At 39.0% G+C, this 14144-nt stretch overlaps 2 protein-coding genes across 2 annotated transcripts; both read right to left on the bottom strand.

Annotated features, from left to right (window-relative positions):
* Positions 1–293: 293 nt before the first annotated feature.
* On the bottom strand, positions 294–5343 carry LOC116259395 (uncharacterized). Its single transcript, XM_031637188.2, has 6 exons — positions 5029–5343; positions 3551–3668; positions 3202–3395; positions 3097–3124; positions 1125–1233; positions 294–532 (listed from the first exon to the last, which is right to left on the bottom strand). Exons 1-6 carry the CDS (start codon positions 5293–5295, stop codon positions 451–453), a joined length of 798 nt encoding a protein of 265 aa, XP_031493048.1. The 5' UTR covers positions 5296–5343; the 3' UTR covers positions 294–450.
* Positions 5344–6763: 1420 nt separating this feature from the next.
* Positions 6764–13910, bottom strand: LOC116259650 (26S proteasome non-ATPase regulatory subunit 6 homolog). Its single transcript, XM_031637509.2, has 9 exons — positions 13749–13910; positions 13100–13240; positions 12893–13007; positions 9123–9213; positions 8873–9018; positions 8559–8778; positions 8376–8484; positions 7265–7433; positions 6764–7120 (listed from the first exon to the last, which is right to left on the bottom strand). Exons 2-9 carry the CDS (start codon positions 13233–13235, stop codon positions 6946–6948), a joined length of 1161 nt encoding a protein of 386 aa, XP_031493369.1. The 5' UTR covers positions 13236–13240; positions 13749–13910; the 3' UTR covers positions 6764–6945.
* Between the last annotated feature and the right edge of the window lie 234 nt (positions 13911–14144).

Raw genomic sequence — 14144 nt, 5'->3', positions numbered from 1 at the left:
TCGATATGAAAGTCTTTAGAGAAAAAGAATAAAAAGACATGAACACCAATCAAGAAGGATTTGGTAATGAACGAGTAATTATTCTTGTGACAGCATGTTTTGGACTGGCTGAAGTTGTTAGCAAAAAAAATTCAAATCTGGAATAGACTGCGTAACGTTTGGTTCTACGTGGTCTCAACTTCTTCAAATGTAATCTACAATCCCAGGAATATAACAAGAATTTTAGACGTATCTGAAAGATATTCACAATGCACACACACACGGCAAGTTTCTTATAGAACCAGAAGTTCACATAAAGAATCAAATACAGTTATTTTTATAATTCACAAAGAAAAGCGACGACACCAACATTCCTGTACAAGCATATACAATAAATGCTTCAACAAATTACAATGCATGGAAGTCGGACAAGTGCTGATTCTTCGAATACAGCAGATGAGAAGATGCGAATCACAAACATTTCAACATGACCTTTCCAGTTGCCCCAACTCCCTTGGCAGCAGCTTTTATGAGAACACGATGCCTGTATAATCTGTAAATCAAGAATATGTAAATGGAGTAAATGCTAAAACAATCATCGAATGGTTTTGGGACTTTCTAGAAAGTTAACAGATCTATATGGGGGCCTGTCAGAATCTAATCTTTCCCTTTAGGGCGTTCCCTCACAAACTGCAAATAGCCCAGGTTAAGTTAAGCCAGAATCAGAAAAAGGAGAAGCGATCAGGCTCACAAGGCTAACATCAGGTTCGAAGAACAGATATCCAACAAAACTTGTCGATCAAGCCCAAAATACATACAGCCTGTGCGGCCTCAGGATGCCCAAAACTTATCAGGTAACCATCCTTGTCCGCACACATAAATATATAGGTTCATGTTGAGACAATTGCTGTGTACAAACCTATACACCTCTATTTGAGGGATATTGCATCAGAGATTGAGCTCTACGTTGACAAATACAGATGTACCACACATTAAATGGATACAACTCCTATGTACACTGCAAAATGCTCAAAATTATTTGTGATAGGATTAGAAACTCATTTCTGATAGTACTTCTTTGATGTTTTCCATAATTCAATTACTTTCGAGTGCAACTATTTGTAACAACAAATTAGGTCACTCACCCTGCCAAAGCAATTCCCCATGTCGATAAAGTATACAAAATCTTCCCAGCATGCCACAACTTCTTTATCTTATCCTTATGGTTCGCGTGGCCAAACGCTTTCAACAGAACTGCATATCCACAGGTAAACCACGATGTCAAAGTTATAACATACATTTAACGAATATAGACTTCCAATAATAAAATGATCCTGCAAAAGGAATGAAATCATTGATGGGTAAATTGGCAAAAAGATTACTATAACAAACAGGTAGGGCATTTTCTTTTGTATTTCACAAGGTTACATCATCACTAACACAAGTGAAAACATAGCAGAGAAAGTACTTTTAGTTAGATGCTTGCAGATGCTCGACTACACGTCCTGCTCTTAAATAGACTTCAAATTGTTCAGATACAATGTGCTCTAGTAATAAAGGTGCAAAAACGTGTCGCAAAGCCTTGCCAAGATACAGGCTCAGCCTTTAGTCACTGCGTGGAAATGAAATCTGTTGCCAACAGTGGATCAAACTAGTCAACTGATCGATAAGTAAATTCAATCTCAGAAAACAGCAGCACCAAATACAGATAGTCCAGTTGAGTCATACATAGGTTCCAGAATACCATCGCGATAAAAAGCACCAAAAAATGTTCTTAATAAAGGAACTTATTTTGTGAAAAACATTTTTTGACATACTTGATCTGCAGTTGAATAATTTAAGAATACACTAGATTCTTCTAAAGTATCAGCATCAATCAAACAAAATGAAACGATAAATCAAACCAGTAATAGAGTCAGTGTGAAACATTTTGGAAGCACAAGACAAATTCAATCAGATACATATATCAAAAAACTTTATAGCCACCTAGATGCCAAATATCAACACCAGACCTCCAATGCTACATGTAAAAGACATGCACAATAAGCACAATGAAAGTGACACATCCACATATAAGACCAGACCTGCACTTCATGACTTTCAATCTTATGATGTAAACTGGGGAAAAACACAAATTTTAAGAGAAAAAAAGAGTTGACTAATGCCATAGTGTCAGAAAATTTTTCCACGGTCTAAACATTGATCCCAGAAATTTCTACAATAAATTAGGTGTAGAGTTAGTAAAGTTTCCTATCCCCGATTCTGCTGCTAGATGGAATGCAGAAGTAGCAAGTATAAAGAATGAATAAAATTTTAATGGATTGTTTACACTTTACATACAAAGTGACATTACAATTTTCTTTATGGTGTCAGATTAAATCAGTTCTTTTGCCCATTCAGTGCATGATAAATTACTGCAAGCAAAGGAGATACACAGTTTGAATAATGAAAGATCCAATACTTTGGTATTGTTTCTAGAATGAATGGAAAGGCAGAAACAAGTCCTGATATAATTTTCTCATTATAAAAAAATCCAGAATCCTTGTACAAACCAATCATTAGTTCCCAAGATTGAGGAAAATTGAATCCAATAAATAAATTGGTTAACATGGGATTGGAAAAACATTTTATTCTGTCGCTTGAGTTATAGAGGAATTCCTGAAGCCAAAAATTAAGAAGGGCAATTGACTCGACCTTGCATAAACAGACACAAGTAAATGGAAATCAATATTGCTATATTGACAGAGGTTCTAGCTTGAAAGTGTGTGAATAAAAGGAGAGAGAAAAAAATATTGAGGAAAAATTGAAGTTCATCCAACTAAAAAGAACACTGATTGCAAAAGATGATAACGGATAATAAAGGTCAAGTCTGACATGGATGAAGCATGGGCAACCATACGATAAACCTTGACCAACAGTGGAACCTAATAATATGTATTTTGCACAAATGAAACATAATGAATTTGAAGATTCGCAATGATTCTTATACTGGTATCCTCACTAAGGATATATAGATACAAGAGAGCTGGAAATGGTAGATCATGAACTAATAAAAATAACCAACATATTGTGGTGATTAATAATATTTTTTCTAACAAGCTCAAGAGAGAGAGGCACCTTTATGTAGCTCTTCTGGGGTCAATGCCTGCAAAACATGCCAGTCAGTACTAAAAATACACAATCTATTATAAAATCTCATGGACCAAATTTTTGTTCCCATACCCGAGACTTTGGGTTCAAGACAATGCATGTTGCCATAAAATTGGCAATTCCATCAACCACATGCTGCTCATTGACAATTAGATAGCTTTCATCATCAATTCCGCTAAACTCTTCCACAGCATTTGGTGCCACTTCACCTGTGACTAAAACCCACCAACTTGGTTCCTCAAGTTCGACGCTGATAAGAGTTTCCCCTAAGGTGAAAAACATGTGCTACAGTCAAAATAACCTAGCAAAAAGTACTGTGAAGATAGAAAAACTATGAGCATGTAATGGAGTAGAGCAACAAATTCTATGAGCATGTAATGGAGTAGAGAAACAAATTCTTGTTGAAAAATGTAAACGATACCATCAATTTCTTTAAACAGAATATCACTTTTTGTTGAAGTGGATAAAGATTTCTTAAGGAAATCAAGCTGCTTCAGAAAGTTTGAGGTCTCCAATGTTGCCAGAAGCTGCTCATAAAGCTGCAGATCATATGCACAAATGGTAAGACTATAGAAAGAGTTGAGGGAATTATGTACTTTATGCTTAACCGGCAGAGGCATAATAAATGATATTTGGAAAGGGGAATCAAAGGAATGATATATAAAACTTCATCTTTTAGATATGCATATAAATTTTGACCATGGAAGATGAAGTTGTTACCTTGTCACAAATTGGACCATGTAAAGTAGAAATAGAAACACGTTACATCTTTCTTGGAGTCATATGAACATGCAGGGGCTTAGGGGTAGGGCATCCGCATCTAACTTGTATAAGTGAAGTGATGATCAAACGAAAGGGTTCCCCCACAGATGATCAAGTAGAGAAAAGGAACGACCATCACTGCGGTCACACAATTTTTCCAAAGATCACAAGATCATAAAAGCCATCGCTATTATGATGTGATTAGACATCAATTTACAAGCCTCAGAAATATTGCAGGGCTCTAATGCTGCTTAAAGTAAAAAAGCTAGAATGCCACAGATTTGGAAACTCTAGAAAACAGCAAGAGCACGTGCGATATATCTTTTTAGTTGTTGCCAGATCTATTCCAATGATGATTTTGTCTTGAGATTAGAACAGGAAATCTACCTAGTGTGAGAAGTAAAAGTGAAAATCACATCTCTGATACCACCTCCACAATCGGATGTTTTCACAGTTCAAAGACATAAAGAATCACGTTGTTATGCCACTAACCGTATGAAGCAGCAAAAAAGACAATAACGAAGTTATTCGACATCCTAATTCAATCGAACAGCCAACTTACGAAGTCCAAGAGATTACTGCCGCAATTGAAGAACCTAATTCAATCTTATGTCGCACTTACACTTCTCCAGATGCAGGCACCCACCTACTTCAAAGAAAGACAATTTCCTAGAACGAATTAATAAATTCTAAGAACCATATCATACCTGCCATAAGTCCCAAATGTGAAAAATTTTCCTATTTCAAATGATTGACCACTGCACAGTTATTGCAAGTAGGCAAATTAGTGCTCCTTGCCCTGAACCAACTCTTACCCCATTTACAGATCATTCCAAAGTCCACGTCGCGTCACAGGAACCCCCAAAAAAAAATCTTCAAAGCAACTAAATTCCACAAATTTTTAAGATTTTCCCAGTTTTTGCCCTAGCCGAAGTCTTTGAAACCCTAACTCACCTAAGATAGAATCACAATCATAAGGTCGAGGAAGGACAATCACAATTGTCCAACACCCATTAGCGCGCGCGAGAGAGAGAGAGACAGAGCCAATTGTCAAGCAACGAGAAATGAGATCAACGAAGAAAAACGAAATGAAAAAAATTCAATTAGGAAAGGAAAGGGGAGAGGAACGGGAGGTACATCATCGGGGCAATCTTTGGAAAGGGAGAGAGATCGTTGAAGGGCTTCGAAGACCCTGGTGTTCTCCTCGAGGATTGCCCTCAGACGGTGGTTCTCGGCTCTCTGTCTCTCCAATTCTTCCCCGACGAGGAGGCGCTCTTCTTGCGCGGTGGCACAGAGTTTGCTATCATGGCGGCGCTCCAGAGCTGCCCAGGCGACGTCGGCAACCTCGAGCACCGTTTCCACCACTTCCAGGGGATGGGCGGCACCACCCTTGTGCAACACCATCGTCTCCCAGGCTTCCTCCGAGAAAGAGAGCGTGAATCCCTTTGATTGTGGCTTCATGTTTGGAGGGCCCCGCTGCTCGTGGAGGTTCGTACCAAAACAATCTTGTGTTTCGGCATTTTTCAATTAACCACCTTTTCATATACAATTTATGTTTGAGCGATTGATTACTTGAACATTTGTGTGTGTTTGAAATTAGACTTGATTTGAATCTCAAATTGGGTCAAATATATATGGAGTGGTGTGTCGTATACGACTCATGGTGCATGGTTCCGAATCTGCAATTTTGAGATACCATTCGGCCCTCATGTAACCTTAATCCAATTTAACTGGTGGTCGAGATTAGATTCCGAAGAAAAAGTGCATTGTTCATTCCAGATCTGATTTTGGATATAGACCACATTCAGATGCAAAGCCACAGTTAGAATCCAAATCTCAAACAGAAACAGATAAGTACGTGTAGTTCGAAGCAGGTGATCTGTTCAGGCTAGGGAACAGACGCGAAATGCGCCTCCCCCTAGGACACGCAGTCCCGGTGCCCACCATTTCACGCCTCTCCCTTGCTAAGGGTGCCCTTCATGTAATTTAGCTGCATGCATTTACAAGCCATTCACGTATTATTTAAAGAAGGAAATTTCACTTGCAGAAGCAAAAGAGGGAGTCCTTCATACTGACATTAGTTTTTATCCACCGCCAGCCTTCAGCTACAGCTAAGGCCATGGCCTCAAGAGACGTGCGAGCAGCCCTGGCGTCAAGCACTTGATCCAACTTCAGAGGGTGTCTTCCAACGCTGGGCTGCTGGCTTTGTTGATTCGAGAACAGCTTCTCCAACTCGGGATTGCTGGGCTCTAGAAACAGAACCTACGAATCAATGCTTCAGGTCGGGTCTTGACCATACATGGTACACCAGGGCAATCTACCTCTAACCTGTTTGGTCCACCTGATTTCTAACATCCCACCAGAAACCCAAATAATCAAGTATAACACCCACAGCTGTAAAATCGACTTGAATCAACCTACTCCGATGAAACCGATCACAGTATAATAATATTCATCACCCAATTCAACAATGCCACTTTCCATATACTCTAATTCTTTTTAATCATTATTTTATTTTTTTAAGATTTTTCTTCTTTTAATTATTTTATTGATATTTTCCTTTTATTCTTCAAAAGGATGTATATAAAATTTTTTTTGTCCAATTGATAATAGCCGAACCAGCAACCTTCAATTTCTGGCCTCACAGCAGTGACGTTATACTTTCAATTTCTGATTTTACAGCACCAGACTTACATGTATGCTACACACCCGATTGTCAAGCGCCACACAAATTAGGCATAAAACAAAAGCACTCTGGGTGGCACCTGGGCTTGCCTTGAACCAGATTAGTGCAGATTTTAAGTGTTCACGGAATGGGAAATCAACCTGACTTCCTTAGAAAGCAACTGGATAGAAGCAAGGACACGGGAGCTGAACAAGCAAAAATAACACTGGCATTCAGAGCCCTAAAACACAGGCTTAGAACGTATTCTTTGAACAAATAATCATGCATCAAAGGTGGGGACAGAATTTCTATTCTCAAGAGCATAAGATGAGAAAGAGGAGAGAACTCCAGGAAAAATAAACTTGGCCATCAGCGAAGAGTGAGCATGCTCAAAGATCAATGACACGGGACAGCTTTTGAATTCGATTCAATAAGAAGTCTCCCTGCTTTATGGTCGACTGGTATAGAGCATTTTTCGCGTCTGGCCTGTTTGTTTCGAGTACACCAGCGACTTTATCAATCTTGCAATGAAGCTTCCCCGCTGCAATAAATCGAGAAAGTTCCCTGAAGACAGCCAAGCATGCCAAAGGCCCCAACTTTAGTATATAAGCAAACAAACTCCAATGCACTAACAACCAGAATACAGAAAAATAAGACGGGATATTTCTGATCCTGTTCCCCAAATACAAAGAACAGGTAGGGACTTACATGTCAATGAAATCAACGTTCACTCCAAAAGCTCTTGCCATGGCATCCATGGTGACACTCTTATAGGACTCCAGAAACTGTGAATAAACCACTGTTCGGACCTCCCTCATGTAATATCTGAAATGACGGTGCAAGTATCTGTCCAGCTTAATTTGATCTGCCAAACCCGCTGCAGAAGTAGACAGAATGGAGAATAAATTGTCAAAAGATTAAACGTAACTGGGTATCCTGGCCAACATGTCTTCATTGTTATGCATGACAACAGCCGCCAACTACATCACAAGCTAAAAACAAGAGGCAATATTTCAACTATGCACAAATTGTCAGCTTAAGAAACTGAATCAACCACATGTATGCAAATTGCCCTCAAAGCTTGTCCATCCATTCTCCTTGTGTATTGACAAGTAGACTGGTCTACTGAACCTACACTGACATGTAAATTATGCAATTACAAAAGAGCATGCAATTCCTAATCAAGTTTGATAACCCAAATATATTTGAGAACAAACCACAGTATAATGAAAAGGGGTGATAACCAAAAGTAGAGATGGCTGCACAAAACACAATCTCTCTCAGTTGCCAAGAAAATCAAGAAAGGGGGAGAAACTTTCTAATGTAATTTCACTTTTATACTTCATCGCAAGAGATGTGCAACAGCCATAAAGAAGCATTCACATGATGTATGCATTGCCCTAAATCACCAGAGGCCCTTTTAAAGGGAGAAGGGCCTATTTCTTAAAGTTGGTAGCGCCAAATGATCAATGCAATGATGACAAAGTTGGACCTATGCTACTTCACATGAAATCCCTCTCTTTCAGAGCATCTTCAAAGATCAGGAAGCATTTTGTGAGATGGAGGCATCATTAATGCAAAAGGATTGCCTACATTCCCATCGTGCATTCAAATGTATTCAAACTGCTTTCAAGGCGCAAATAAGTTGTACCATGCATACAAGGTCATGGCCATTTCTGCAGAATTAAGTTCTCAAGAACAGACAAGCACAAGCACAAATTATCATAGAGGAAAATGGTCATGATAATGAAATAAGCTAAGATACAAGACTTAGAGGCCTTAGCATTCCCATGCAATCCCATAATAACAGATGTCGTACCAAATGCCGAAAAGAAAGACTTGTACTGGCACCCGTAAAGTGAGTTTAGGAACTCCGACAGATGTGGAACCTTGCCAATCACCGTCAGGATTTCTGGTGCATCCACCACCTGCAACATTCTAAAATAAGAAATCTGCAATAATGCAAATCAGACAAGGAATATAAACAAAATTTTATGCATACCTTCTGCTTCAAAGAAACTCTATCCAACGATATGACACTGGTTAGAACTGTGTAGAAGATGAAAGTGTCATAGTTGAAGAGCTCATATGTGGTGAAAGTTGATATGGAATCAAGAAACAGGCTTGCAGCTTTCTTGAAATTTCTGGTGGCCATGCAATACAAGCCTTCATAGACCTTCAAGCGATTTTTTCTTTCCCAATCTCCTCCCTCCTCAAAAAGGCTACATGGAGAAAAATAATCTTCAATGCTTTATGATGAATATTAATAGAAAGCAAGTATTTTAAAGACAAAACTAGAATGGCAATCTCACTTACTTTTTTGCCTTGTCAATGCTCTTGGAAATTAGATCAAAATCCATATAGAAAAAGCCCAACTGTAACGTATAAAACACTAAATCCATCTTTTGACCTACAGCAACAGTTTTGCGCTCAGTTACTTTCAGCTGCTCCAGAGCTTTTTCCTGCAGAATGTTCCAAGTTAAGGGGGGGGGGGGGGGGGGGGGGGGGGGAATTACTGTTTTGAGAAAAGCACGAAACAAGAGTCTTCTAAGTGAGCTCTTCATACCTGGTCACCAATCTTGATATAGAACAAAGATTTTGCCAGATGAGCTTCTCGAACTTCACTCTCACCCAAGTTCTCTTCAGCATCTGCTATTCTGCGTTTGCATAAAAGATAGAAACTTTAACATAAGCCCTGACTGATATAAATTATAAAATACCATGTATCCAAAAACCCTGTTGCAATGTACCATGAAAGCAACTTTGGGCTTAGAGTGGTTTATAAGAATGATCCAATAAAAACATTTATAAGCGATCTATTAATAAATGTACCAACTAGAACTCAAGAACAAATTGTAGATGGAATAAGTAGAAAGTATTTCGATATCTAGGAACATGACACGGAAGTTAGGCAGCAAAGTGAAAAGTTTTATATCACACATAAAAGACATGTTAGACAGCTTTCTTTTTGTTTCTCTTCTAGCTTTATGATGTAAAGGGTACACGATAGGTTTGGAGAGGAGACTCTTAAGCATTAAGGTAGACAAATTTATAGACAAAATCTGCCATTTGTTAGAAAGGTGTCCAATTGAACACAATATACGGTTTTGAAGTGGCTTCACATGAGTTGGTTGAGGGCTCTGAATTGATGTGTAATATGAAGTCACTATCTGCCATAATGCAAGTCTAAACACCATCTGTTAAGAGTCTTCGGAGTATAAAAAATAGGCACTATTAAAAATTTTACCCTCAACCTCAAAACATACATGTGAACCCCAAGATTTTTCATTTCAAACAAATCTGCAACCCTATGCTTAAAAGTTCCAAATACTTGAGAAACAACACATGCAATGCTTGCATCCATAGAAACAACAACCCACCTAAAAGTGAAAACAGAAGCAAACAGTATTACCATTACGATAGCTTTGTTTGGTAGAGAAACCAAAAATTCTACATGAAACATGAGATGCTCATCTAAAACTATACAGTGCTCTTGTGTTTGTGCCTTCATTTTTCATTAATGATCAGACCAGAGGAAAACTAATATACAATTCTTCCTAAAAAATATCCATCCAGAAACATATTCTTCACATTTAAAAACCACAAACACCAATGTGATAACAACATCAAGTATTGCCATTGTTGGTAGTTAAATAAAAGCATCTACAAAAATCATACAAAATAACTTGCAATTTGTGCCCTTATTTGTGAACAAGCTATGATAACAGATAGATATCCCCTTTGAGGAACATTGTTTGGGACCCCAAACACCAAGATGTGGACTAAAGATGGATGTTAGTGACACTACATGACTCAGACTTCAATGTCAATACCAAAAAACCAACACATAGAATGCTGCAATATGAAGACTAAGGTTGGGAAAAGAAGTGTTCTCTTCTATGGACAATATGACTCTTAGATGGCTGTTCATACGTGTATCAATAAACTAAGAAAGGCACTACATCACAGTCTGATAGGATGCAGTGGGTGCCAACTACTTTTTAAATTAGAAAACTAAGTACACAAGACACAGGGGCCAAAATTCCTATACTGAACAATCACATAGATCTGGATACTGTCAGGAGGCTCAGGTGCCAGAGAGCCTACTTTTTAGGATCTGCTCTCATGATGCTACAAGGAAAAGAGTTTGATTCCACCAAAGGAAGACATATGCAAGTTGCATCTTCTGGAGGTTTCATGATCAGCAGGACCAAGTTCCTAATGGATATGATGAGCAATTTGAAAAAGTAATGTGCAAGACATTGGAATAAAGGAAACATGACAATTTTTGGAACATTTATAGCTCAACGGGAACCACAGGACCAGTTAATGGAGAGAAAACCAGCTTTCAAAACAGTCCACTTAAAGAGAAAAAACTACCACAATATCGCTAGTGGCTAGAGCGCATTCATTAGTTTGCAAGTAACAAGAAGCTCCTAATTTATCAACAAGCTAGAGTTAGAAATAATTGTGAAGATTGTACCGATAGAGTGTCAAAAGAGGTAGACTAAGCAGATCGAGCTAGTAACTGCAAAATCTACTTTAATAACATCAAACAGCGAGCAAATTTTGTGGTTGGATGAATAGCCATAACAAGAGAATCAGCCATAACATTGTACTGTGACACTGTGGTTGGATGAATAGCCATAACAAGAGAATCAGCCATAACATTGTACTGTGACACTTTGATACACTTTATAGAGAGCAGAAACTAATGATATGTACAGTAAAGTACTTCACATCCACGTCGAGCTGCAACCACTAATGCCATAGTTGGCAAATCTGGAATTCAACTCAAGAATCATCCAAGACAGCTCAGATCAGCCAGGTACTGGGTCATGATTCAAGATTTTACCGATATATAACTGATCATTAAAGGAATTGAGTCTGTATCATCAGTCTAATCAGATCTGATTTATGATAGTAAGTTGCAATGTATGTGATTCACACCTGATTCTCAACTTGGTTCTCTAATTAAAACCTTTTATAAGCTTTCACCCTTCACAATTCTTCTCATAAAAACCAGGGAGTGAGGGTTTCCTTGCATGATTCCATCCTTGTTTCGCATTCTTTAGAGGTTTCCCCAACAGTCCACTGGCAACACTATCCAGCAGATGCTGCACGAGTAATTGTCTTCCTCTCCCCCACATTCACAACGACAGTTGTTGGCCGGGGACTGTCAACTGTGGTCTCCATGGACCCTAAGGGTATATATATATATATATATCCTCAAAGACCAGGGTCAACTATCTCCCTTTTCATAGTCAGGGGGTTGCGAAGATGACAAGACTCTTTCTCTCTCATATTACGAGGTCCCATGATGACAGTCATTGGGGACTAGAGTCTCAATGACTCCCATTCACTCTCTCATTCTCCCAAGTCCCTGAAGACTGTCATCAAGGACCAAGGTCTCAAATGACCAAGGGGTCATCGGCTCTCTCTCTCTCTCTCTCTCTCATACACGCACACATTCACCTATTTCAGCAAATGAGTAACGTTACTTAATAAATTAGTTGAGCTTTGACTGCTCAGTGCCAAACTAATGCATTTTTGCAGTTATGCATGTTGTGTTCAATTCTCATAAAGGTTATTTGATTACATATACTTGATAAGCATTCATTGTTTATCAATCTGCAGGAAAAGTAAAACAAAAAAAATTATGACCTCCAAGCGACACACGAGTCGCCCAGTCAACTCGCTAACCCGCAACCTAGTCATCAGCTGATCCAAGTCTGGAGGGGTTTATCAACTAGAGGTGACTATGACTAATGCAAATAAATTTTGTACCAGCACATTAGTTTGTTCCAGTGCCACCATAATCCACTAACATGGTCAATGTCTTCACAAGCGCATGGGACAAATACATGAACTATAATTTCTAAGATCCCTGATTCTTTTAGTCTTGCGTACCATTTCTAGGTGCTTGTCAAATAATGAACCTCTTCAATGTCTATGCTATCAAAGCTCGAGAGGAATTTAGATTTCCAGCAAATCCTAGAAAACTTGTTTTTCCAACTTCAGTTCTTATGTAACACTCCAATACATCAGACTTGTTGAAGATAATAACACCTCTAAAGCCATGTCCCTTAACCCCGTTGGTGCAACCCCCTTGAGCAACAAAGCTCGGTTATCCGAATAATCATCAGATTTCAGATTTTAGTACAAAAGGGGGGTCATAATATACCTTTCCCTAACACCCAATTGTCGAAAGCGCCAGAAAGACCCGAGTCACAAAGCCTCACCAAGCGCTTCCGGCAAGTGGATTCAGGAATTGATGGCATTATATCATCAAGTTGATATTCAAAATAATAAGAATAGACTAAGTGGGAACCTTACTTTTCATCGAGTTTCTTCACTTCCTCTTCAATTTTAACACGCATAGCATCGACAAGTCCTTGGTCTACTTCCCAACCTAGCTCTGCTGCTGTAGACTCGTATACTGAAACCATGTCTGAATGCGAGCAATTCTAACCTAAATGAGACTCCAAATTTGAAAACCCAAGAATAGGAAAAGCAAAAAAGAGATAAAAGGAGCATTTGTACCATTATCTTTTATCGAAACAAACACCTCCTCCTTCAGACGAACTTTTTCGATATCAGGCACATCGGGATGCCGAAGGAGGAACAACTTGTTAGCGAGGACAAGATGAGGCATCTGCGTTCCCTCTTGACCTTCCATGCTTCCTATGAAGAAATCAAGGGGGGAAAGAATTCCAGATTCAGACAACAAATACAATCAATTCATGCTTCAAATTAAGTTTCCGACGAATAAAAGAACCATCATGGTAGTTTCCCAGATAATAGTGAAATTCAAACAACCTCAGCAGACAACGAGAATGATTCCGCCAAATTCCAAGCCCTTATTCATCACCAAGGTGAGGATATGGAACAAATAAGGGCTTGATCGTACGAACAGCTACAAACCCTAACCCTAGAAAGATGGAAACCCCAAGCATGGTGAGGCCGCATCGAGCGAGTGAACTGAGAAGTACATGACCAGAATGATCGGAGAATAAGCATCGGACAGTTGCACCAACACTCGACAAAGCCAGAACAAATTGGAAAGGGAGAACCCCGGAATCAGACATAACAAACAATCGGGAACTCCCGAGATCCAGCAAAGACTAAAAGAAGAGACTGTAGCAAAATACAAGCATTCTTTGCAATCAAGACCGCGGAAAATCTTTGTTACCTGATCTTTTCTTGCGTAGCAGAAATGCGGGAAGATCTAGATTTAGAGGGGCAGAGAGAGAGAGAGAGAGAGATGTCTTCGGGAAAAAGAAAGCGAGGGAAGCCGAGGGAGGAAGAAACTAGAGAGAGAAAATAGTGTTGGGCCCTCAGCTTTGTCCGAATTTCTAAGCAGTGCTCGTATTACTAGAGAAACCCTTCGGATTTGGTTTTGACATGCTCATTTCAAATCCATAACAAACGCTATAGGCCTATGGGTGCGAAGGAATCAGATTCAGTTCGGATTCGCTTATATTTAAACCAAATCCAAAGTACCACTAGATTTTTACTCAGACCCAATAAAAGTTAAGCTGAATTACATTAGGATTCGGATGATAATTTTTAAAGAATTCCAGTCTAA

The sequence above is a fragment of the Nymphaea colorata genome, chromosome 8 (genome assembly GCF_008831285.2).
Source record: "Nymphaea colorata isolate Beijing-Zhang1983 chromosome 8, ASM883128v2, whole genome shotgun sequence".
Classification (NCBI taxonomy): Eukaryota; Viridiplantae; Streptophyta; class Magnoliopsida; order Nymphaeales; family Nymphaeaceae; genus Nymphaea; species Nymphaea colorata.
The sequence above is the reverse complement of the archived record's forward strand: the minus strand, read 5'-3'. Positions and strand labels throughout refer to the sequence as shown.

Bases quoted from the DNA above. Each gene is read 5' to 3' on its own strand.
- LOC116259395 (XM_031637188.2), bottom strand. From the start codon at position 5,295: ATGGTGTTGCACAAGGGTGGTGCCGCCCATCCCCTGGAAGTGGTGGAA. The intron at 1,234-3,096 runs GTGCCTCTCTCT...GTGGATATGCAG, and splicing joins CCCAGAAGAGCTACATAAAG to TTCTGTTGAAAGCGTTTGGC. The intron at 533-1,124 runs GTGAGTGACCTA...CTTGATTTACAG, and splicing joins TGGGGAATTGCTTTGGCAGG to ATTATACAGGCATCGTGTTC.
- LOC116259650 (XM_031637509.2), bottom strand. From the start codon at position 13,235: ATGGAAGGTCAAGAGGGAACGCAGATGCCTCATCTTGTCCTCGCTAAC. The intron at 13,008-13,099 runs GTACAAATGCTC...GCTCGCATTCAG, and splicing joins TGTTTCGATAAAAGATAATG to ACATGGTTTCAGTATACGAG. The intron at 9,019-9,122 runs GTATGAAGAGCT...AACATTCTGCAG, and splicing joins ATATCAAGATTGGTGACCAG to GAAAAAGCTCTGGAGCAGCT.